The 25,705-nt window shown below is 41.5% G+C and overlaps 2 protein-coding genes across 3 annotated transcripts in view; both read right to left on the minus strand.

Moving 5' to 3' along the window:
- Positions 1 to 11,326: 11,326 nt before the first annotated feature.
- LOC138407265 (uncharacterized) lies at positions 11,327 to 14,306 on the minus strand. The gene has a single exon (XM_069522616.1). The coding sequence runs from the start codon at positions 12,043 to 12,045 to the stop codon at positions 11,341 to 11,343; it is 705 nt and encodes a 234-aa protein (XP_069378717.1). The 5' UTR covers positions 12,046 to 14,306; the 3' UTR covers positions 11,327 to 11,340.
- A 2,923-nt stretch (positions 14,307 to 17,229) lies between these two features.
- b4galt6 (UDP-Gal:betaGlcNAc beta 1,4- galactosyltransferase, polypeptide 6) overlaps positions 17,230 to 25,705 on the minus strand; it is a 65,014-nt gene continuing 56,538 nt past the window's right edge. For both annotated transcript variants that reach the window (XM_069522656.1, XM_069522650.1), the window contains one exon: positions 17,230 to 25,572. In XM_069522656.1, coding sequence (XP_069378757.1) covers positions 25,425 to 25,572 — 148 coding nt within the window. In that variant the 3' untranslated portion in view covers positions 17,230 to 25,424. The remainder of the gene's footprint in view (positions 25,573 to 25,705) is intronic.

The raw sequence follows: 25,705 nt of genomic DNA on the forward strand, positions 1-25,705 counted from the left end.
GCAGGATCTTGAATTCTATTTTACAGGGAGCCAATGTAGAGAAGCTAAGACAGGAATGATATGATCTCTCCTTCTAGTTCCTGTCAGCACTTGTGATGCAGCATTTTGGACCAACTGGAGGCTTTTTACAGATTTCCTGGGGCATCCTGATAATAAAGAATTACAGTAATCTAGTCCAGAGGTAACAAATGCGTGGACTATTTTTTCAGCATCCTTCTGAGACAGGATGTTTCAAATTTTCTTAATATTGCACAGTTGGAAGAAAGCTGTCCTAGAGACTTGCTTTATATGTGGGTCAAATGACATGTCCTGGTCAAACATAACTCCAAGGTTCCTTACAGTGGAGCTGGAGGCCAAACTGAAACACTCCAAGGTGACTATCTGTTCGGACAGTGATACTCTGAGATGTTTAGGGCCAATTACAACGACCTCAGTTTTGTCTGAATCTAGAAGTAAGACGTTTTGGGTCATCCAGGCCTTGATGTTCTTGAGACATTCATGAAGTTGAACTAAGTGATTAGATTCATCATGCTTCATAGAAATGTACAGCTGGGTGTTGTCTGCATAACAATGGAAGTGTATGTGGTGCTTTCTCATGATGTTGCCTAAGGGGAGCATATATAATGTGAAGAGTATCGGTCCAAGGACAGAACCTTGTGTAGCTCCATGAATAACTTGCATGGGCATGGAGGAGTCATTGTTGACGTTAACAAATTGAAATCTATCTGATAAATATGATTTAAACCAGTCTAGTGCAGTTCCTCTGATCCTTATATGTTGTTCTAGTCTCTGTAACAGAATCTTATGATCTATGGTGTCAAATGCTGCACTAAGATCCAACAGGACGAGTACAGAGACAAGTCCATCATCTGATGCCAGAAAAAGGTCATTAGGGACTTCCAATAGCACTGTTTCTGTGCTGTGATGGATTCTAAATCCTGACTGGAATTTGTCCAGCAAACTGCTACTAACTCAGTAATCACACAGCTGGTTAGCAACAGCTTTTTCTAGGATTTTTGAAATGAAGGGCAGGTTTGATATGGGTCTATAATTAGCTAAAACCTCTGGATCAAGTGTAGGCTTTTTAAGCAGTTTAATAACAGCTACCTTAAATGCTTGTGGTACATAGCCGGTTTACAAAGACATGTTAAGCTGATTTAATATGGAACTGTCAATCAGTGGGAAAACTTCCTTAAAAAGTCCAGTTGGGACAGAGTCTAATTGACAAGTATTTGGTTTACATGATGAAACTACTAAGGTAAGTTCAGGAAGATCAATAGAAGAAAATTGGTTCAAACGTAAATCTGGTTCTATGGTTTCAGGACCAGACAATGTATCTATGTATGTGCTATTCGTTGGGAGGAGGTGGTGGATTTTATCCCTGATGGTTATAATTTTATTTGTAAAGAAACTCATGAAATCATTGCTTCTCAGGGTTAGAGGAATAGATGGGTCAGTAGAGGTGTGACTTTCTGTCAGCCTGGCTACAGGGCTGAAGAGGAATCTGGGGTTGTTCTTATTTTTCTTCTATTAATAATGAATAATAAGAGCTTCTGGCATTGCTAAGTGCTTCCATGTAATTCATCAGGCTATCATTCCAGGCTAGGTGAAAGTCATGTTGATTGGTGGAACGCCACTTCCTCTCTAGTTTCCGTGATGTCTTTTTTAAAACACGTGTTTGAGAATTATATCATGGAGCTAATCTCCACTGATTTACCTTCGTCTTTTTTAACGGGGCGACAGCAACAAGGGTTGTTTTTAATGAGGCTGCTGTACTATTGACAAAGTAAAGTTTTGATAACTTTCCAGTATTGTACTGACACATGGCTGAGAGGTAAGTCTAGAAGGAAGCAGTTCTTTAAATGTATTCACAGTTTTATCAGATAAACACTGACTATAATAGAATTTCTGTCCAGAATCGGTGCAATTAGTAATTGTAAATTCAAATGTAATTAAAAAATGGTCAGACAGAAGAGGGTTATGTTGAAATATTATTAAATTTTCAATGTCTATGCCATATGGCAGAACAAGATCAAGAGTGTGATTCAGAGAGTGGGTGGGTTTATTCACATGTTGAATGAAACCAATCGTGTCTATTATTGATTTGAAAGCTGAACTAAGGCTTTCGTTGGCAATATCTACATGAATGTTGAAATCACCTACTATAATGATTTTATCTGTCCAAAGAACTAGCTCTGATAGAAATTCAGAGAATTCAGATAAAAATTCTGAGTAAGGGGCAGGGGGACGATGTATGATAACTAGATGAATTGGTTTATGTGATTTCAGGCTTGGATGGGTGAGGCTGATTATCAGATTTTCAAAGGAATTATAACTTACTTTCGGTCGTTGCTTCATTTAAACCTACATATTCTCCATCTTGCAGCCAGGTTTCTGTTAAACATAATAGATCGATTTAATGATCGGTAATCAGGTCATTAATTAGTAACGATTTTGTATTGAGTGACCTGATATTTAATAAACCGCATTATTATGTTTATGCAATATGCAATAATTATGTTTTTGTTACCAGTATATTGGCTGTGTAAACTTATATTAGGTTTGAATGTATTACCCCTCTCCTGTTTACTTTTGTTAGGTGGTCGGGGGGCAGACACAGTTTCTATAGGATATTGTGAGGGTGACTGTTCAAATAGAAGTGCAGAGAAGCATGTAAGACTGCGACTCTGCCTCCTTGTCTCAACTCTGGATTGTCACGGTGTGGACTGTCTAACAAATGTTGTCATGTTTCTAGATATGAGAGCTGCTCCATCCCAAGTGCGATGAATACAATCTCTCCTAATCAGACCAGGTTTCCCCAAAAAAGTTCGCCAATTATCTATGAAGCACACGTTGTTATTTGGACACCACCTCGACAGCCAGTGGTGAAAGGATGACGTGTGGCTGTACATGTCATCACTGAAAACATTTGGCAGGGGTCCAGAGAAAATTTTGGAGTCCGACATTGTCTTTGCATATGTACACACCGAATCAATATTGATTTTTGTGACCCCCGACTGACGTAGTGGGAGGTCATTACTGCCGACGTGAATAACAATCTTACTGTACTTACGCTTACTCTTAGCCAGCAGTTCTAAATAGGACTCTATGTCGCCCGCTCTGGCCCCAGGAAAACATTTAACTGTGGTCCGGGTGTCGCTAACTTCACGTTACTCAAAACAGAGTTGCCAATAATCAGAGTTTGTTCCTCAGCAGGTGTGTCGCTGAGTGGGGAACATTTATTTGAGACGTGAACAAGTTGGTGGTGAACCGGGAGCTTCAGTTTAGGGCTACGCTTCTTATATCAAACAGTCACCCAGCCGACCTGGCTTCCCAGCTGCTCTGGAGCTGCTGGGGGGGCTGGAGAAGCTATAACTTTTTGTTATCATAAGAAGTTAAGAGGTCTTTCATATGTAAGTAGTGGACATGAAGTTTTGTCTTTTTCCACTTCCATTCAGCTTTTCTGTACAGCCTATAAAGTTCTCTTAGCCTGTCATCAACCTATGGAGAGGTGTTAACAGGTGATTAAATTCTTGATTTAATGGGGGCTATAGTATCTAGTGTGATTTGACAGCTGTTATTGAAGCCATTAAGTAGAATATTGGGATCAGATGACTCGTAAAGATTATTGTCAAGTGGAAAAGTGAGATGAGAATTTTGAGGCACTATGTTCATTTAAGATGCGTGAGCTTTTTGTGGATTTGATGGGTTTTTGAGCAACATTTAACGGGGAGTCACACTTAACACAGAGATGGTCAGAGACAAATACGTCCTCTTAGGTCAAGGATTTGATGCTCAGACCAAGGGCAAATACATTTGATACTGGCTGGACAACAGAGTAGGGCATTGGCATTCATGTGAAACTGCCATTCAAGCCACTTGGAATAGCCAGTTTAATTTAACCAACAAACTGCTCTCTGCTTTGGCAAGAGTGGGATTCAGATTAAAAGTAGATACAGAATGGTGTCACCTGTCAGATGTGTTTTGCTCCATGGCTTATATTCTAAGTACTTTGACCTTTCATGGTAGGCCAGGCAGTTGAAGAGATGTCGTCTCATAAATGTGTATGTCTTAGAGTCATCAATATAATATAACTATTTTGTTAAGAGTTTTCATTATGTGGCCCGTTAGATGTTTCAGACTAGCTAGGATTTCAATATCATAATCATAACTTTGAAATGAAAAGACATTACATGTTTACATGAAACATGTGGAGCTAAATACTTTTTAAATTAACTATCACTCTGTGAAATTGAATATTGGATAAGAATTGTCATAAGATTTTTTATTAAACCTCGAGAGTATTTAGATCAATATTTGGGTACTGGCTACATAGACCTACACTTTTAGTCTTGTATTCCATGTTTAACTTGTACCATTGTGTCATCTAATTGCTTAGTTCAACTTCAGGAATGTCTCAAGAACATTAAGGCCTGGATGACCCAAAACTTCTTACTTCTAAATTCAGACAAAACTGAAGTCTTTGTAATTGGCCCTAAATATCTCAGAGAAACACTGTCTGAACAGATAGTCACCTTGGATGGTATCAGTAAAGCCTCCCTATTGTGAAAATTAGAAACAACCTGTCTTAGAAGGATGCTGAGAAACTAGTCAACGCATGTGTTACCTCTAGACTAGATTACTATAATTCTTTATTATCATGATGCCCCAGGAAATCTGTGAAAAGCCTCCAGTTGGTCCAAAATGCTGCAGCGTAAGTATTCGAGAGCATTCAGCTACCAGGCGCCTCTCCTGTGGAACTAGCTCCCACTCTGGGTTCAGGAAGCAGACACCATCTCTGCATTTAAAGTTAAACTAAAAACATTCCTTTTTGACAAAACCTATAGTTAGTTCTGGATCAGGTGAGTCCTGAACCATCCCTTAGTTATGCTAAGGGTTGCACACACACACACACACACATTCATTCATTTCTTTATTTTAAATGTCAATAACTATGTTTCTTTTTCCACCCATACTTCCTCTCTCTCTTTCTCTCTCTCATTGCAGATATCTCTGACTCCAGAACTGCAGGACAACTCTATTATTATTATTATTCACAACAATACTTATTATTAATTAATAATTATATACATTTTTGCTGCTATCTTTAATAATCAATAACTTCTTTACACGGTTGTTGTTGTTGTTTTTTATAACAAGTCAGAGTTTAAACCTGATGCCTGGTGCTCCTGGTCTCTCTCCCACTTCCCCCATTTCTCTCTCTTCCCCCATTTCTCTCTCTTCTCTCCCCTCTTTTCCACCCATCTCCCCTCTCCTCCCCAACCGCTCGAGGCAGATGACCGCCCACATTGAGCCCGGTTCTCGAGGTTTCTCACTGTTAATGAGGGAGTTTTTCCTCCATAGTTGCCAAAGTGCTGCTCATTGTGGGAACTGTTGGGTTTCTCTATAGAAAAAATTAAAGGTCTTCCCCAATTAGAATGTGGTGGTCATCAGTAGCAAAATGACCAGACACTTTGCCCACTCTCCTGCACTGACATTTTCAATATCAAGAGTTGTTTCAGTTCAGCGGACCATTTGGTCCGGCCACCTAAAGCATTGACAGGGTTGGTATGGCAACACCAGCAGCACAGGTGGATGTCAACTGATCTGCAGTCTGTGCGTAGGCTTTGCTGCTGGGTTACAGGAGCTATTGACGTCCGCTGTTCCATTTGTGGAGTCAGGGTAATGGGGTTGCTGGTGGGCGAATATAGGACACACTGAGGCACTGTAGGAAACAAAGAAGACTTTTTCTGAGCGGATTTATCCATTAGTTCACATTCATTTGCCATTTTATCATCATTTTGTGAACCATACGACATTTGTTTTGCATTCTTTTTTCTTACCATACACTCTGTTTGATTTTTAAACACACTCAGTGCTTTCAGATGTGTCTCAATTTCATTCAAATCCTTTTTTGTTACTTTTCTTTATGATTTTCTCTTTTTAATTTCCAGTTCTATTTTCTCTTCCAACCTTATTAATTGCCTTGGACTAAATGTCCCCCCTCTGGGGAAGCCAAATTCAATATTGATTAAGGTCTGGTGACAACATCACCATGTTTAGTCTGCATTATTTTCACATTTTGAGCCCCAAAATCAGGCAATTTATCCAGATTCTATTTAGTTCCTTTGTTTCCCATCTTGTAGTCTCTGATCCCTTAAAGTCCCAGACCTTTTTCTGTCAAAGGTGTCACGCACACGACTCCGAGGAAGGACTCGGATCAGACTCGGATGCAGAGTTAGGAAAAAACAGCTGATGCAGCTCTTGTGTTTATTTTCACAAAAAAACAAAGACTGAAAAGACAGAGGGGGCCTCAATAAAGAGGGGATGATTACAAAACTTACAATTCAAATATCCTACCTTCCGTGAAGGGACAAGGGAAAGAAAAAACAACACTTAACTAAGGTTTGATCTAAAGGGGGTAAAGGCTATGAAAATTAGTTACTAAATCAAATCACCTCCTGCGAGGGAATTAACTATAAACATTAACAAAAGAACAAAACTCTTACCTAGGGGGACAATACTTCTAATATAAATATAAACAAAAATCTCCTCCGAAGAGAGACAAGATCTAACAATAACTAAACTACACTACCAAAAAAAGCTATGAAAACTTAAAGGCAAACGCCAACAAAAAAACTCTCTTTACGAAGCAACCGACTGTAACTATGGATCTGTGACGAAAGGCTGGTGCGACTCGACAAGGGACAAGACACACTGGCACAGGACAAAGGAGAGACGCAGACTATAAGCACACATGGAGGTAATGGGAAACAGGTGAGTATAATCAGGATTGGGGAAGACAATCAGACTGAGGCACATGAGGAAGGGCAAGTGACCTGAAACGAGAGGAGAGTTACTTTTCAAAATAAAAAAGGAAATCACAATACAAACATGCGGACAAGACAAAAACTTAACTTGACTTTTGCTGAGGTGTGACAAAAGGTCCCTGAAGTCTTCATAGACTTAAGATGCGATCGTCACCACAAATTCAGATTGTTAACGCCACAATGCTAAGGTCCATACCTATATGTTCCAAACATGTAATATTACTCTTCCCTGTATTGACAATATTGGCAATCAGAATGCAATCAGTTGGAAATCAAAGAAACCATTTGTTTGATTAATTTGTTGACTAAATCTTTATATAAATTATTTCAGAATTATTTCACAGTCTCGCGGTAAGGACAACGGAGGTCCTGTTGTGTGAAGACCCCAGTGGTGACTATCCGGGGGCCCCAGCGGTCAGTCCTCTCTTCTCTTTCACTTCTCAGTGTTTCACTGAGGTAGAGGCTGAAGTACTGAAGTACTTTTTCTCTCAGGATGATCAGTCACCATCAGTTCGTGGCTCCAGACGAATCACACATGGGATCCCCTTTCTGACACCAAGTTTGTGGAAATTTGAGTTCTGAAACAAAGAGAACTGAGTATAATGGTGGAACTTTGCCTCTCAGAGACTGATATCTAGTAAATCTTGTGACTAAAGGTCATCTTAAATCTGCCATGACGTAGGTCACCAACGGTCATCTTGTCAGGTCACACATGGTATGCATACGCAGGGATAATAGTGTGGTTACATATAGCATGCATAAGCAGAGATAATACATAATATAGTATGATTATATAATTTTCCATTACAACATCATTGCATTCATGAAACACTCTATCACTCTACTAAAAGAAGACCCTCTGATTAAATGACTGAAATTAGCAAGGGTTTACATGAGGAAAGGATTAGAACCTTTTATTTTGTTCTACATTATACATCCTTCATATAACGTGCACTATATCACTCACTGGCTCTGGTTGTGCTAGTATTTTAGGCAACTTTTTTCCATTTTCAATATGCACACTCATTACATACACGGTCTTCGTGACCTTGCATGGCTTTTGAACCCCGGATCTCGTCTGACCTTATATGTTCTATTGGCATTAAATATAATTTGGTTATTTTGTCATGGACGAATTACTTCTGTCCACCATTTTAAAGAAAGGCAGTGGCGACTCCTACCAAATTTCTCAGGGGGGGAATTGTTGCGATGATGGCTAAGGTTACCTGTTTGATGGGTAATTAAATGTATCCGTGTCGCTCCAGTCACTTTAACACTGAGTCCTGCTGTTCACATCACGTCTTGTGAGGACAAAATGTTGACAAATCATTTTTGATGATGTTTAAATGCAGTCTCATAAACTCTGGAGCGAATCAAACAAACACTAAGTGTACTGATCAGGTCCTAATAACTGATGAGTGTTTATTAGTTATAGTGAGAGCAGGTCAGAGTGGAGGAGGACACAGGAAACTCAAGCTCAGTATAAATCAACTGCAGCTTCTGCTGATTATGAAGCAGCTGATCATTGAGCAGATGTGACTGTAGGTACTGTATTTTCAGTGTTTCCACCATTCTTCAACTTGCCTTCTACTTCACATGAGCACTCCTCTCATTTCCCTGTGTAACACTCTGAGCGAGTGAGTGGGGGCGGGGCCCGGGGAGCACACACATATTATAATAATTATACATCAAGGTGGTGTTTGTGATGACATTAGCCTGTGCCATAACTTATTACATAAGCTAGTGGCTCATGCATGTACATGAGCAGGAAACCTGAGGCACTGGTAGTACAGTCCTTTGATCATCACCACTTACGTCCACACAATGTACGAATGTACAACAAAGCATTTTTCAACAGTAAGTTGACAGTGGTCAGTACTATATTGTATGGGACAATTAAAAATTGATCTGGAGCTTTAGACCTTCACAACCTTGGGATAAGAACACTTTAACAATTACATCAAATGGGAACACTAACATTTGTTAAAATACAAGTTAAGCTCAAACCTAAAGTTAAACTGGGAATGAAACATTTGAATTGAATACTGTGGCAGTAGGCCATGCCACGGGGTTCCCACCACGACAGCCAGAGACAAACCAGTTCACCCATTCAGTGCTCAGCAACATCTCTTTATTGCAGGCCAACAGAACATACAAAACATGGAACTTAAATGGTCCAGCACTTTCTGCTGGACCTTCAGCTTCAGTCTCTCTTCCCCAGTGTGTGTCCTCCCGAGGCAGCTCTGCTGCTGCCTTTTCAAGTCTGAGGATCAATCAGCTAACAGCTCTCACCTGTGCTGACTGATCCTCTGTGGTGCAGGTGAAGGTGCTCTCTCCGCCCCTTCACCTCCACATACCCCCACCGTCAGATTTCAGGTCCGGGAGCTATCCGGCCTGAACTACTCCCCCCCTTCCATCCGGCCAGGGGAGGAACCCAGCCCACCGACTGAGGCGCTCCGGGGGTCGAGCAGGTGGGCGTCGCGGGACGCGGCGTCTCTCTGGCCGCCTGGAAGGTGGGCGCCGCCGCACGGGCCCCTTGGACCCCGGAACAGGAGTGCGCCGCCGTCCGGGAGACCCACCCCTCGAAGCTGGGTCGGCAGGTGTCGGCTTCCCCGCCGACCTCGGCACCGGGACCGGAGGCGTCAGCTTCTCCGCTGACCGGGGCGCAGGAAGAGGAGCAGGACCCGGAGGTGTCGGCTTCCCCGCCGACCTCAGCACCGGGACCGGAGGCGACAGCTTCTGCGCTGACCGGGTCGCAGGTGAGACGCCCAAGCCTCATCCTCTCCGTCTGCCTCAGGATCTCCTCCGTCTGCCTCAGGCTCTCCTCTGTCTGCCTCAGGATCTCCTCCGTCCCCTTCCCCAACGATTTTACCCAGTCCATGTCTCTGGCTGTGTGAGGTCCCTGTTCAGGCGCCAGTGTGGCAGTAGACCACGCCACGGGGTTCCCACCACGACAGCCAGAGACAAACCAGTTCACCCATTCCGTGTTCAGCAACATCTTTTATTGCAGGCCAACAGAACTGACAAAATATTAACTTAAAGGGTCCAGCACTTTCTGCTGGACCTTCAGCTTCAGTCTCTCTTCGCCAATGTGTTTCCTCCCGAGGCAGCTCTGCTGCTGCCTTTTCAAGTCTGAGGATCAATCAGCTAACAGCTCTCACCTGTGCTGACTGATCCTCTGTGGTGCAGGTGAAGGTGCTCTCTCCACCCCTTCACCTCCACAAATACAAATTATCAAATGTAAATAATCCCAAAATGTAACAGTCCTGTAAATCATGTATAATGTCTTAATTATCTATTGAATTAAAGTAACAGAAACATGCTTATTAGACAAAAAATTACTAGATTGATTACTAGAAATAACAGAAATCATGGAAAGCATTAGGTATTAGTCTACAGGTAGAAAAAAACATGGATGGCCCCACCAGTGGCAGATTTAGCAATTTTGGGGCCCAAGGCGAAAACAGGCATGGGGCCCTCCACATATGTTGTTCTCCACCTTTTTTAATCCTTATTTATCTACTACTTGATACTACTTGTAACTTCTTCCCAACCCAACAAAACATATTAACAGTTTAAAAAATGCACTCACAGTAAAATCACTGGTCATCATCGTTTTGGTCATTGTTGTTTTTATTTAATTCTCTCAACCTGACCTGAGCCATTTATAGCTAACGGCATCATCTTATTGGCACTTAACGACACATTTTTTTCTTCCTGTCTCCAAAACTGGTCTACACTTACTATCAAGTATTTGTAGATCTAAAAACTTTGCTTATTTACAAAATCTATTTCCATATTCATAAATGGACCTTATTAATGTAACAAATGATTGTGTTTCACTGTGCTGTCCTGTAATCTTATTATCTCATTGATCCCCCTTTTCCCACCTGCAATGAACCATGTTTAACAGTGGGCAATAGAAACGAAAGGGGTCATGGACAGAGAAGACAACCTCTTAACTATTTAATTTACTTCAATCAACACCAAAATCATATCTATACTCAGCAAAAAAGAAACGTCCTCTGACTTTCAACTGTTTTTACTTTCAGTAAACTTAATGTGTGTAAATATTTGTATGAACACTAAAAGAGTCAACACCTTAAGACATAAACTAAAAATGTTTCACAGACATGTGACTAACAGAAATAGAATAATGTGTCCCTGAATGAAGGGAGGCTCAAAATCAAAAGTACCAGTCAGTATCTGGTGTGGCCACCAGCTGCTTGAAGTACTGCAGTGCATCTCCTCCTCATGGACTGGACAAGATTTGTCAGTTCTTGCTGTGAGATGTTACCCCACTCTTCCACCAAGGCACTTGCAAGTTCCTGGACATTTCTGGGGGGAATGGCCCTAGCCCTCACCCTGCAATCCAACAGGTCCCAGACGTGCTCAATGGGATTGAGATCTGGGCTCTTCGCTGGCCATGGCAGAACACTGACATTGCTGTCATGCAGAAATTCACGCACAGAACGAGCAGTATGGCTGGTGGCATTGTCCTGCTGGAGGATCATGTCCGGATGAGCATGCATAAAGGGTACCACATGAGGGAGGAGGATGTCTTCCCTGTACCGCAAGGCATTGAGATTGCCTGCAATGACAACAAGCTCAGTCCGATGGTGATGTGATATACCGCCCCGGACCATGACGGACCCCCCACCTCCAAATCGATCCCGCTCCAGGTTACAGGCCTCGTGTAATGCTCATTCCTTCGACGATAAACATGAATCCGTCCATCACGCCTGGTGAGACAAAACCGTGACTCATCAGTGAAGAGCACTTTTTGCCACTCCTGTCTGGTCCAGCGAAGGTGGGTTTGTGCCCATAGGCGGCGTTGTTGCTGGTGATGTCTAAGGACCTGCCTTACAACAGGCCTACAAGCCCTCAGTCCAGCCTCTCTCAGCCTATTGCGGACAGTCTGAGCACTGATGGAGGGATTGTGTGTTCCTGGTGTGACTCGTGCAGTTGTTGTGGCCATCCTGTACCTGTCACACAGGTGTGATATTCGGATGTACCGATCCTGTGCAGGTGTTGTTACACATGGTCTTCCACTGCGAGGATGATCAGCTGTCCTTCCTGTCTCCCTGTAGCGCTGTCTTAGACGTCTCACAGTGCGGACATGGCAATTTATTGCCCTGGCCACATCAGCAGTCCTCATGCCTCCCTGCAGCATGCCTAATGCACGTTCACGCAGATGAGCAGGGACCCTGGGCATTTTTCTCTGGGTGTTTTTCACAGTCGGTAGACAAGTCTCTTTAGTGTCCTGCGTTTTTAGAACTGTGACCTTAAATCCCTACTCTCTGTAAGCTGTTAAGGTCTTAACGACCATTCCACAGGTGCATGTTAATTAATTGATTATGGTTAATTGAACATGCATGGAAAACATTGTTTGAACCCTTTACAATGAAGATCTGTAAAGGTATTTGGGTTTTTACAACATTATTGTTGAAATACACAGTCCTGAAAAAGGGACGTTTCTTTTTTTGCTGAGTTTAGAATCATTTTAAATGGTTGCAACTTTGTTGTTTTGCCAGAAGGCAAGTTCTTGTAAGAGCGTACAATACTGTGGCTTGAGCAAAGGAACCAGAAGGTAATGCTCATGCTTCCAATACTTTTTATTCAGTTATTACAGCATAGCAATACTTTTTATTTATTATTTATTTTATCAGACTTTCTGCTTACTGACTGTCCATGCACAGAATGAAATCAGTATTTGATATTGGTGTCTGCAACAAATCTGGTCTTTTCATCCATCATAAGAAGAAAAGTATCTGGGTTCAGATGTAGTGAGCATTTTAACTTTGGGTGGGGGCTTGTGAATGATCATTTGATAACCAGATTAACAAGCTGCTGTCATGTGCTGAGTAGCACAAATGTTCAAGATATGCTAAACTGAATGGGGAACATGAACCAAAAAATCATGATCCAAAACAATGGTTGAAATTTGTATTGTTTTCTTTTCTTTGAATCCTGAGAGCAACAGCCTCTACAGCTCTGAGACAGCCAAGAACAACAGGCGACAAGCATGACGAGTAATATGCAACAGGACAGTAATGAGACTTGCACCAGGATGTTTCTGTGCCATAACTGTTCTTCTCACAAACTTACAGACAAAATGGCTGCCTGTAGTCAGGGGGAGCTGGAGAGAGCCCCTTTGCAACCCAGTCTCATCTGAAAACGTGTAATAGCTACGTTGGTCCACTGGGCAAAACGTAGGCATCTCACAATTTTGGCCTGTCAAATTGCCTACATTTTTGTCTTCTCATTGTTTTGCATTGGCCTGTGCCCCGCCATGAGACTCTCAAATCCCTGTCTGCGAGAACGAAAACATGGCCGACATTCCTTGTATTTTCAGATAAAAATGTCATTTTATAACATAGTTTGGGCATTAAAATGCATTTTGAGAACATTTCTGGCAAGAAATGTGCCCTTTTCTTTCACAATCTTCCACCAGTTCATGCTTATGATCTGTATTTTATTAGTTATCAGTGACCTTTTGAGATCATTAAACGCCTTGTCCGTCTCCTTTGTCCGCTGTGCTGTGGTTGGCACAGCCTGAAGCATGGCAGTGCCGATGATGGAGTCCATGGCAGCTTACTCATAGATACAGTGTCTAGAATAGTTTGCCATTCCAAAGAAAGAGAGCATTACCTTTTTTGTCTTAGGTGGAGGAGGCACATCGTTCAATACTTATACTCTCTCAGGTAACGAAAGCTCTGTCCATCTCTCAGCACGTTTCAAAAACATGTAACCTCTGGCGAGCAGATCTGTAGCTTAGCCAGGATTGCTCTGTGATCACATTCAGGACATCTCTGCAACAGCAAAATAGAGTAAGAGCGACAAGTGTCCTTGGACAGGGAGACTATCAACAGGTCAGATAAATCTGTGCTAAAATCAACAACTGTATAAATCCAGTATAAATGAACAAAGGAGTCATTTATTAATAAACAACTTTCTACAAGCGACTCTGTCAGCAACAGTAATAATTGAACTGAAAACCACAATCTAAAACAACCTAAATGGTCACACTACCAACACACACAATTGAAGCAGAGGAGATCACCACATCCCCAGCACAGAGCTTGACTGCTGCCACATGGCCCACTGGGGCTGGGTGTCTGCTTCTCTCTGCCTCTTAACCACCGTGGCCTTGATTAGTGATTGTGCCCAGCCTTGCACCCTCACACTGCAGTTACAGGGAAATGGGAGGCACCTGAATGGACACTGGGGAGAGAGAGAGACAAGAGAGAGAGCAGAGGAGAAACAACACATAACAGTATCCAATTAGCTTATTGATAGTATTTATGTGTAGAATTGAACGCTCCTGTGCAATAACACTGCAAGACAGGTCTCATTGCAAACATCAATCCCACTCAAGCTGGCACTGTTTGCATTGGGATGATGGATAAAACAGTAAACAAAAGGCAGAAACAACAATTTGAATTCAGTGTAAAGAGAGATGAGGTCAAAGTTATAATTTCCATATATAGTTCCCATTAAATAATATTGATACTCAATTTTCTGTTATGTAAGTTATGTAAGATAAATGTAGAATTAATATCTATTTTGTAGACAGCACAGTGAAACTACAAGTTTTAAACTTAAATTAGGATTAATTACCTGGAAACTCTGCAGTCCCCTCCCTGAGAGTAGCAGGCTGAAGAAGCTGTGGGACGGTTGGGTGGGGTCACCTGCAAGGCAGAGGGCTCTGGGGGTGTTGTAGATGTCTTGGTGGGGGGACAGAGGGACACCGATGATCTCACGATGTGCTTGAGGGTCTTCCGGCAGGACACGGTGCAAGCGCCATACCACACCATGATGCAGCTGGTCAGGATACTCTCGATAGTGCCTCTGTAGAAGGTGATCATGATGGGGGCAGGGGCTCTGGCTTTCCTCAGCTTGCGGAGGAAGTAGAGGAGCTGGTGAGTCTTCCCAGCAAGGGATGCAGTGTTGTTGGGCCAGGAGAGGTCCTCTGCAACGTGCACACCCAGGAACTTGGTGCTGCTCACCCTCTCCACAACGGCGCTGTTGATGGTCAGGGGAGCGTGCTGGGTGCGCAATCTCCTGCAGTCCACAGTGATCTCCTTCGTCTTCTCAAAATTCAGAGTCAGGTTGTTGACACTGCACCGCAGGGTCAGGTGGCTCACTTGCTCCTGTAGTTGGTCTCATCCTCGTTGCTGATGAGACCCACTACGGTTGTGTCGTCCGCAAACTTGATGAAGAGGTTGGAGCTGTGTGATGGTGTGCAGTCATGGGTCATGAGTGAAGAGGAGGGAGCTCAGCACACATCCTTGAGGAGCCCCAGTGTTCAGTGTGATGGTGCTGGATGTGTTGCTGCAGACCCGTACTGCCTGTGGTCTCCCGGTCACGAAGTCCAACAGCCAGTTGCCCAGTGATGTGTTTAGCCCCAGCTGGTCCAGTTTGTGAATGAGCAGTTTGGGGATGATTGTGATAATGCTGAACTGAAGTAAATGAATAGCATTTTAACATGAGTCTTTTGTGTCCAGATGTGTGAGGGCAGCATGCAGGGCAGTGGCGATGGCATCATCAGTCAAGCAATTTGACCGATATGCAAACTGGAAGGGGTCTATGGAGGGGGGGAGGACTGACTTGATATGCTGCATGACTAGCCGTTCGAAGCACTTCAGGAGGATGGGAGTGAGTGCAACTGGGCGGTAGTCATTGAAACAGGTGGGAGATGCCTTCTTCGGGACAGGGGTGATGGTGGTGGCTCTGAAGCATGTGGGGACAATAGCCTGATTAAATGAGATGTTGAAGATGTTTGTGAAGACATCTGAGAGTTCCCCCGTACAATCCCTCAGCACTCGACCAGGTATGTTGTCAGGATCATGAGCTTTGCCAGCGTTGATCCTGTTGAAACATCTCCTCACACTGTCTGTGGACAGTGTCATCACCTGGTAATCTGGAGGGGGTGTGGACTTCTCTGCCAGTGTGTTCTTATGTGCCTTTAGCCTCTCTGATGCTACGGTACAGGTTGGCCCTAACTGTCCTCAGGCCCACATGGTCTCGTGCTTTGAAGGCAGCGTTCCAGGTCGCTCGAACAGTGATGGTGTTTCGTACTGTTACATCATCAATGCACTTGCAGATGTAGACAGTGACAGTGTCTGTGTACTCTTGGAGGTCTGTGGTGTTGTTGTAGGTGGCAGCCTCTTTGAACATGTTCTAGTCTGTTGAGTAGAAACAGCCTTGAAGTGCCTCTGAAGACCCCTCCAGCCACACCCGTACTTGCCTCAGAACCAGTTTGGTGGCTTTAACCAGTGGCCTGTATGCTGGCATTAGCATGACATTGATGTGGTCAGAAGCACCAAGGTTTGGGAGGGGGCGGGCCTATTAGGCTCCTCTCTGGGTGGTGTAAACATTGTCCAGAATATTGTTTCCCCGAGTTGGAAAGTCTATGTGTTTGTATATTTTGGGAAACACACTCTTTGGGTTTGCGTGGTTGCAATCCCCAGCCATGATGAGTAAAGCATCAGGGTGGGCTGTCTGCTGCTCACTGATGCGCTGGTAAAGTTCATTCAGTGCCTCACTCCTGTTGTTGTTGTTGGAGTTCGGAGGGATGTAGACAGCGACGATCATAACAGCTGTTAACTCCATAGGTAGATAAACAGCCGGCACTTGATGATCATAAACTCTACAAGCGGTGAACAGTGTCTGCAAACCACGGCAACATCCCAGCACCAAGCATCACTGATGTAAACACATACTCTTTCAACTAGAGCTCTGTCCACTCTGTAGCATGTTAGCCGATCGAGCTGAATGGCGCTATCTGGGACGTGGTTGTTGAACCATGTTTCCTATAAAAAATTAAAAAAAACTGTAAAAATAGCAGAAATGTTTCTGTTTTCTTTATGATCTTGTTAAGCTCTGACACGGTAAGGCAAATCAAAGAATAAATTTAAATTTGCAACTTTTCGTATCTTTGCTGTGTTGAGATCCTGTTCATGATTCCAATTTGTTATTGAAGTTTCCTGGAAGTTGGTGTAAGGAAAACTCAGGCAGCAGCTCAAGTCTTATGCAGAAGATTTAAATGTAGACTTGATGCATCAAGGAGACCAGAAGTGGAACAATATACAAACACTAACAGAGTTACATGAGCAATTGTTATCCCCAAGTCTGAAGATGTCTCCCACAGCATCCACGTATATCTTCCTCTACTTGTGTCACCCATTCTAACAGCACATCCATGAATGGCTAGAATTGCTTTCACTCTCTATGTTACATGTAGGTGTTTGCTTCCTATTGCAGTATAAATATGCATTCCTAAACCACATTGTGTCCGTACATCTTGAAGTTGGTGCTTCTCTGTGTGGGGCATCTGAGTTAGATGTGAATGTCTCTAAGTGTAGTGTAGTGTAATTTTTGGTCACTATACAATCAATTCAAAGGTTCAGAGGTTTTATTTGTCATCTGCACAACAGATACAGCGTACATGTTGGCAATGAAAATCTTAAATCCCAGGCACCTCAAGCAACTCAACATGTAATAGTGTCAGAAGATAATAAAATAAGAGTAACTAAAAATACAAAAATACAAATACATACAAATACAAAATACCAATACAATACAATGTCACATATGTATGTCACTATATACCTTTAATCTGCACAACAATCTTATGTGTGTTGAAGTTAAAGAGAAATATGATTTGCCAATGATTACAATAAGTTGAGAAAAAAAGGGCTCTCTGACAAACTGAAATATAATGGTGTCAAAAGTGATCAAGATATCTTTTAAAAAATATTAACCAAATTGAACAGAAGATAATGGTGTCAAGAATAATCAAAACTGTACAAGACAGAGAAAAAGAAACACCTGCTTGGGCACATGAACTAGGACACGTGCCTAAGACATGTGCAAGATAGAGAAAAAGAGACACATGTCCAGGACACGTGAACTAAGACACCTGTTTCAGACATGTGCAAGATAGAGAACTTCAGGTGGGAAGTCCCTAAGACCATCCGAAGTAACCTATGGGCTTAGGCCACGATGTAATGATAGTCCAATGAAATGACTGACAGGTGTGGCCTTAAATATAAAGGGCCCATTCTAGGGTAAAGAGACAACAATTCGTACAATTAGATGAAACAGATTAGTGAAAACATCACTGTAGCACGCTTGTGCCACCGCGGGTTCCTCGTTACAGACGATGTTGGACAGGGTTCAGTTAAGTTGCTTTATTTTGCATACACACACACACGTACATAAGCAGATCCCAGACACTTTGTGTCCTCCAGCGCTTCTCTTTTTGTCCCAGCATGCTACTGCTAATAAGAGGGGGGGAGAGAGTCATTAGCAAACACAGTACACCTGTACACAATGAGACTCTCTCCCTGGCACCAATCACTGAGCCACCTGCCCACTCTCTCCCTTTTGCAACCGACACTGACCATCCCCTACTACCACAATCACTATGATTATTTTATATTCAATTTCTGCCAGTAGATCCCTTTAGAAGATATACTTTCTTTGTCACGTTTAACACTTTTACATGCATACATGAAATTGTTCTCCGCATTTAACCCATCCAGTTGCCACCTGTCGAAACACGCATAGAAACACACATTGACAGATGCCATGTACACACATATACTGGAGCGGTGGGCTGCTGTTGCCAGCGCCCGGGGAGCAGATGTTGGGGGGGGGGCGGTGCCTTGCTCAAGGGCACCTCGGTCGTGGCGAGTGGGAGCGGGGATCGAACCGCCAACCCTCCGTCTATTGGACGGAGGTTGAAGAATTTCCCCTTGAGGGATTTATAAAGTATCTCTTCTTCTTCTTCACAAAAAAACCCCCCACAACAAGTCAAATGTCATTTTAATAACATTGTTGAGATCTTAAATAAATCAATGTCATTGTTTTCTGTGATAAACCTATAATATCCAACATATATGCTAATGCAAGTCAATCAATGACATTTGAAATTGACAAAGTTGGATGCTCTGCATTATCTCACATATGAAGCAAAAGCACACAGGCTAACAGGCTTCAGGCTAATAACAGTGGTCTGTATGCAACCTTACCAGGATGCTTTGTTATTAGAGGAGCAGTTCAGTTCAGTAAAATCGCTGCTGTATGCCGGTTCAATTAAGTGCATCGTGTGTGAGAGGGGGATGCGATATGAAATGATGTGAAAATACGGAATTATCATCCCAAAAAATCAATCAATCAAATTTGATTTGTATAGCTCATATTCTCAAATCACAATTTGTCTCAGAGGGCTTTAACAAGGTGTGACATCCTCTGCCCTTAACCCTCAACAAGAGTAAGGACAAACTACAAAAAAAAAAAACTTTTGACAGAGACAAAGAATAACGTAGAAACCTCAGAGAGAGCCACATGTGGGGGATCCCTCTCCCAGGACAGACAGAAGTGCAATAGATGCCACGTGTAATGGAGAACGTCAGAATTTTTTTTATTTACAGCACTGGTTAGAATAAACAGTTTGTAGCATGACGAAAGGTAAATTAATTGAGAAATTATTGTCAGTAATGGGACAGTATCTAAGTAGACATATTGTATATCAAGCAGTCTTGTTGTAATCATAGTCCACGATCAGGATACAGAATCACGATCGGAGGCTGTCATCATCATCAAAAAAAGATGCTAGCATGCTAACAATATTTTTTTAATGTTGTTGTAAAAAAATGACCACAATACATTGAAATAATGTTAAACTAAGATTCTAAAATCATTTTTGTAATTTTTAAATCCTTAATAATGGACAAAATACTACATTTGTGGTGATTTGCAAGGCATTCTGGGAAAGGTCCATAGAAATGAAGTGAGGGTGGGAAAAATCTTATTCTGAGGCTTATAAAGCCCTACCCTGGGACAGCCTACCCCTACAAGTGAATGTGCAAAATGAAGGGGAAGGGCTAAGGGGTAGGGCCAAGTGCTGAAATGGGATTGAGCCTAAATCTATTCTCTGACCTGATTCTGATTCGATTTTTTTTATTAAATCAGTATATTGGTTTGACAGGGAAGCTGTGTGAAAACAGGAATATAATATTGATTCAAAAAAAATAATATATATATGTATAATAATTAATAAAAAAGATCTGTTGTAATAATAGGTGATGTAGTACTGGCATGTTTTCTTCTGATGGTGGATTAGAGCACATTTGTTTATTGCAATATTATACAATATGCAGCTTGCCAAAATATTCGACATGCTGGCTCTGGTTTGTTGAACACTTCACCACCTTCTGTGGTGGCACACTGCTACCATGGCACAAGTTTGCTTATTGTATGAGCGCCCCTGTCTTAAATGCCAGTTGACTTAAGGTGTCATGAGCCAGGAAGATTATGGTGAATTTTAGGGAAATTATCTGAAATAGCTTGCATGGCAACCATTGACATGTTCAGCCAGCCATCTCTTTGTGTGCCTTGGCCAACAAGTATGCCAACTGCACTATTTTATTATACTGTATCTATACTGCATCATATGAATAACTTTACAACTATATTACAATTTTAATTGCTGAGTTAAACAGAAAGGTGAGGTGTAATTATATATTATTTATAATTGCTCTAAACTAATGAAATGTACAACCCGTTATGGAAAAACTTGATTTAAATAACAACAGACCTCAGGCAGCTGTGGCTGAGGGGTAGAGCGGAGGTCCAGTCATCCTCCTTTAACCGGAAGGTCAGTGGCTCAATCCCCAGCCTTCCCCATCTGCATGCAGAGGTGTCCTTGGGAAAGATGCTGATCCCCGAATTGCCCCTCATAAAACAAAAAAAGTGCTGCTAATAGATGCACTGTATGAATGTGTGTGTGAATGGGTGAATCAGTGCTGAGTGGTCACCAAGACTAGAAAAGCACTATATAAATATATTTACCATTTACTCAGGAATTCTGTTTGCACTTGTAAAAAAACTCAAAATAGGACAAAATTTGTAAATACAGCAAATTTTCTAAGTCACTCCTCCCGACAACTTCTGAAAAATTCTGTTCAGACAAACGGGCCACATGCAAAGCCCATTGTCTTAAAATGTGTTCAGTACCTTCACAATTTCAGTGTTTGAAGTTGTAACTTAAATATACAGCATCCAGTCTGTCACGTGCTGATTACTACGTACGTGACAAAAATCGGGTACTGTCCCAGCATCAGCTACTTTACCACTTGGAGAAGCTAAGAGTCGGCACTGGGTGGGGGTGTATTGTGAGATATTGTAGAACAGCACAGACAATGAACGAGCTGAAGTGGATAGTGCAGACTAAGTAACGTGTGTTCATACTGTTCATATGGCTGCATGGATTAAGGCTACATCCATACCAATATGTTTTCATTGTAAAACGTAATGATACAGACATTTTAGCTCTGTATCACTGATAATATCCAAACATACTAACACACCTGAAAACGTATATTACGGGACCATTCTCATTCACACTGGGCACATATGTGCTTAAACAGGAAGCAAATTGTCTATTCTGCAGCTAGTATGTGATGCCTGAACCGTGCTCATTGCTGCTCATGGCTTTGAACTGCCTCCGTCTATTGAGGGCAAAAGAGCTTGAAACTGCAACTAAATCTTAAAGGCACTTCTCAAATATCAGATATCTGAATGTAATGAGGTCAATTTACCAATTTGCAAGACTGTGTCTGAAAGACATGAACTTCAACACAATATCAAATTGTCTGGTGACTAGTAATGCGAAGCGAATAGAGTTCCAAACCCCATGTACAGGGTACCAGTAAAAAAGTTGAATTTTAGTGCTGCTTATTTGTTCCAAAAAATATATAATTCATTTATTTTTGCAAGGAAAGGCTACCTGCCAGGAGCTTTTAATTAATCTGCCAGGATCTGTCTGTGTGCATCTCAAATCAATGTAACAAGCTAGTGCTTTGAATGCACAATTGACATCCAAGCAGCAGGGTGAAAGATGGATCACAGTAAACAGTTAAAAGTGTGGCAATACTTTGACAAGGAAAGTTACTACATGTCTAAGTGGTGGAAATCCAGGGTGCTTATTAGCTGCAGGTCAGGTTGTACCTCTAAACTAGGAAAAAAGTAAAGGCAGCCTGGCATTGAGCTGGAGCAACATACAGTGTTTGATGTCTAGCACTTCCTCAAAGAAACCTAGGTACAATGAGCCGCGAGACACCAGATAAGTGTTGAATGTGCTTTAGTTCTCACTTTATGAACTGATTTCTTTTATTATTATTCCATTATGTCCTACAAAAAAAGAGCAACAACTAGTATCTCAAAATGCATATAATGTTATGTTTATGTTCAGTTAACCCTTTAGAATAGTTCTCTGTTTGATCATCAAGCTTTTGGGCCACGCTGTGTCACGGTTATGGTAGTATCTTATCACGTTATGGTATTTTCTGTCACAGGTATTGTATTTTGTCACATAATGATATTTTCTGTCACGGGTATTGTATTTTGTCACAGGTATGGTGTTTTCTGTCATGGTTATCGTATTTTGTCCTCTTTTAGAAAGAGTGTTTTCAGTTCTAGTTTAAATTGCATTTTTGTTACGTTTGGAATTCATGTTTTAAGTTTGTTCTATGTCCCCTCTGTGTCCCTCGCTTGTGTCTCCCTTCTGTGTTCTCTCATGTTCCCTTCTGCGTTCGTGTATGTTCCACCCTGTGCTTCTCCTGTGTTCATCCCTGTCATGGTTATTGTATTTTGTTCTTGTTTTTGAAGAGAGTTTTCAGTTCATGTCTCAACAGTGTTTTTGTTACGTTTTGTATTCATGTTTTAAGTTTGTTCAGTGTTCCTCTGTTTCCTGTTTTATTTTATAGTCCCTGCTCCCGATGTGTTTTCCCCCTTTGACTTCCTGCCCTCATCATGATCACCTGTTTGTCTTGTACCACCTGTCCCCAGTTACTCATTAGTTCAAGTGTGTATTTAAGTTATGTTCCCCCCACGTGGCGGTTGGTACGTCGTCGTTCCTCGTCCTGTTCATGTAACTCGTCGTTCCTCATCATGCTCATGTATCTTGCCATTCCTCGTCATGTACTTGTGTCCCGTCACCTCTCGCCTCGTTCCTCGTAAGTTCTTTCATGTCTTTCCCTTTGCTATTCACCTGTCTTGCTTGATCTCAACTTTTGTTTATTGAAGATTCTTTTGTTACTTTTACCTTTTAAATAAAATACACTTTTTGTTAAATATTTAGTTCTGTGTCTTGGTCCTTCCCTTTCCCTTTTTCCTACCACGTCCCCCCCAATTTTCACCAGTTACTTATGTCATCAGACTTCTGCAAAGTCTCATGTGATATCACATTAATTTGTTACTAAACTAACTAATGTTATTGAAAAGCAGTTTGTGATAACTGCATGGTCAGAATGAATGAATGAATGAATTTAGATGGTAATAAAACTCAAATAAGAATTGTCTATTCCTTCATTTCTGTGCATTCAGCATCTCTGATGCAACAATGTTGTCTTGGAATTAAAAGTCAGAACCCAAAAGAGCCAGAATTAGTAATCAGAATCAGCTTTTCAGTCTAATCTGATCCATATCCTACAACCATGGCTGCAGCAAGAGTTTTAGGAAGGGAGGGGAAGGTTGTCAGGTCATGTCGAATGTGATTTTAAAATAGCAATTCCAAAGTCCTTGAAGTATCTGGTGGTGCTTTAAAAAATATAAAAACAATACATTTTAAACTGGGCCTTACACTGGCCATTGAATACCTACCTTTACCTGTCTATTGACTACTCTACAAAACTCATCAACTCTTTTTACACAATTTGACTGACTGACTGTTTAAGACTTCAAAATATGTATTAAAGCCAATAACCAAAACCTGTTCTGTGATTATTTAATTTTAATCTGTCCTCAATTACACATACTTAAAAAGGTGTGGGTGAGGCCACACATTTTCCCCTGTTCAGTTCAACCATTTTTTCTTTTAGGCCTTAAGTTCCTTTACCTATCAAAACATTGTCACAAGGGTCATTCAGCTGCTGTGGATATTTCAATCATTTCACATGATTTCCATCATCAAGTATTTAAAAATATGCCAAACTTATTCTTTTAGGTTTACTACATTAAAGATTTAGAGGTTGGTGTAAGCAACAGTGAGCATTTGGTTGTGTACCTTCAGTCACCAAAGCTGTAAATGAATCACCAGGGGATGTTTTTCAGTGAGTTCAAGAAACAACATTAAAAATAGTGACTTAAGACCAAAGTCATGTGTTTACAAATCATGAGGCAATTTAACAAGATGAAATAATCTGATGGGAAGGGATAAAAGATCCGGATCAATAACGGCCAGAGTTCTGATTAGAGATCACAACAAAATCAAAGAAAAAGTCCAAACTTAAAATTCATGGTTAAACATAAATCCTAGAGATATAGAGGATAGTTGTTAGTTAATATCTGGTCCAAGTAATCTTCTTACACATCTCTCTCCATCTTTGTGGTATAGTGCCATTTAGCTGTGAAAGGCTGACAACCAAGGTTCTTTCATTCTGACCTTTATGGCTGCCTCATAAGCTTAGAAAAAAAGGTAACACTGCAGTACAATGAGGAGCTTTTTTTTTTTTACATGGTCCAGCACAAAATTATTACAAAAAATAATGTCAAAATAAAAACAAAAAAATATATACACACACACCTAAGACCATAAACCTGCATGGACACACTCGTACTGTAATGGCTGACCCTGCTCCTTGTAAAAAGTAATGAAGGAGAGACTGAGTCATGCTCTCCCATTGAGGAGCAGCTTTACTTTTTCACAAAGTGCAACTCAATGGGAAAAAAAGCTAAATAAAAATATACACATCTCCAGCTGATGAAATAATGTTTTGTTTAAAAAGGACAACATTTTGTAAACAAAATTAATAAAGGCATGCAACAAACAATGTTGAATATTTGTATACCTTTCAGCTAGGAAGAAACCACTCACTCCTCAGACCAAAGGAAGCTGCCAAAGTAAAATTCAATCCACTGGAATATCACTGAAATATGCCCAAGCATTTAAAGGCCCACATTTACTTATTTGTGTTCTGTGTTCAAGAGGCTACTATTTACATACATGTTCATGCGGATTCAGCAGCAAAATAGCAAATTACATTGATTGATCGACATAGACGACATTTCCATACATCCTGAATCAGCGAAAATAAATATCATGTATCAAAATAAAAAACACACTTTGCAAATATTAAAGATGACCTTGCTCTGATCCCTCCTTTTAAGGGAATATGGTGGCTTAACAACATAACATGAAAAAGAAAGTGAGACAAAAAGTCTTTTGGCTTGTAAGGTGACAGTAATACATAAGAAATGAAGCAGTGCAGAGCCATGAAGAGGGAGCTGTGGTTTTTCCACATTAAGGCTTTGCAGTAAACTTCAAGAGCTGAGTTGCTGCTGCTCTCCCTAACCTAAGCCAACTTGTTGCAGTTCAGCCAATATAGACAAAGATGCACGCACGCACGCACGCACGCGCACGCACACGCACACACACACACACACACTTTTGCCACTATCTCTCCTTTTTTTCCATTTTTTTTTTTCTCACTAGGTATTCTTGGCAGCATTACATGGTGCATCTCCTCACCCCTCCCAGCCTATGCTCCTCCTGATGGGGTGTAGAGTAGGGTTGGGTGGGTCAGTTCAGTAGTCTGTGATAGGGACAAGCTCAGGGTTCAGGTCCACCGTGATGTTCTTGTAGAGGCTGCTGAGGGAGATGTGGGGGCTGTAATGGAGATTGTTGAGGCCGTCTAAGTGTTGCCGCTCTTTGGAATACCTCAGCAGTTTATACCTAAAAACACAGTCATACAGTTGTTATATCAATATTTACCCATTGCACCTGCCCTGCCTCTACTCTCCTATAAGACACAGTTTACTGCTTTGAGGTGCAACTGTGTCTAGTATTGATCACATTCTGGATGAAA

Source organism: Paralichthys olivaceus, chromosome 3 (assembly GCF_024713975.1).
Source record: "Paralichthys olivaceus isolate ysfri-2021 chromosome 3, ASM2471397v2, whole genome shotgun sequence".
NCBI classification, from domain to species: Eukaryota; Metazoa; Chordata; class Actinopteri; order Pleuronectiformes; family Paralichthyidae; genus Paralichthys; species Paralichthys olivaceus.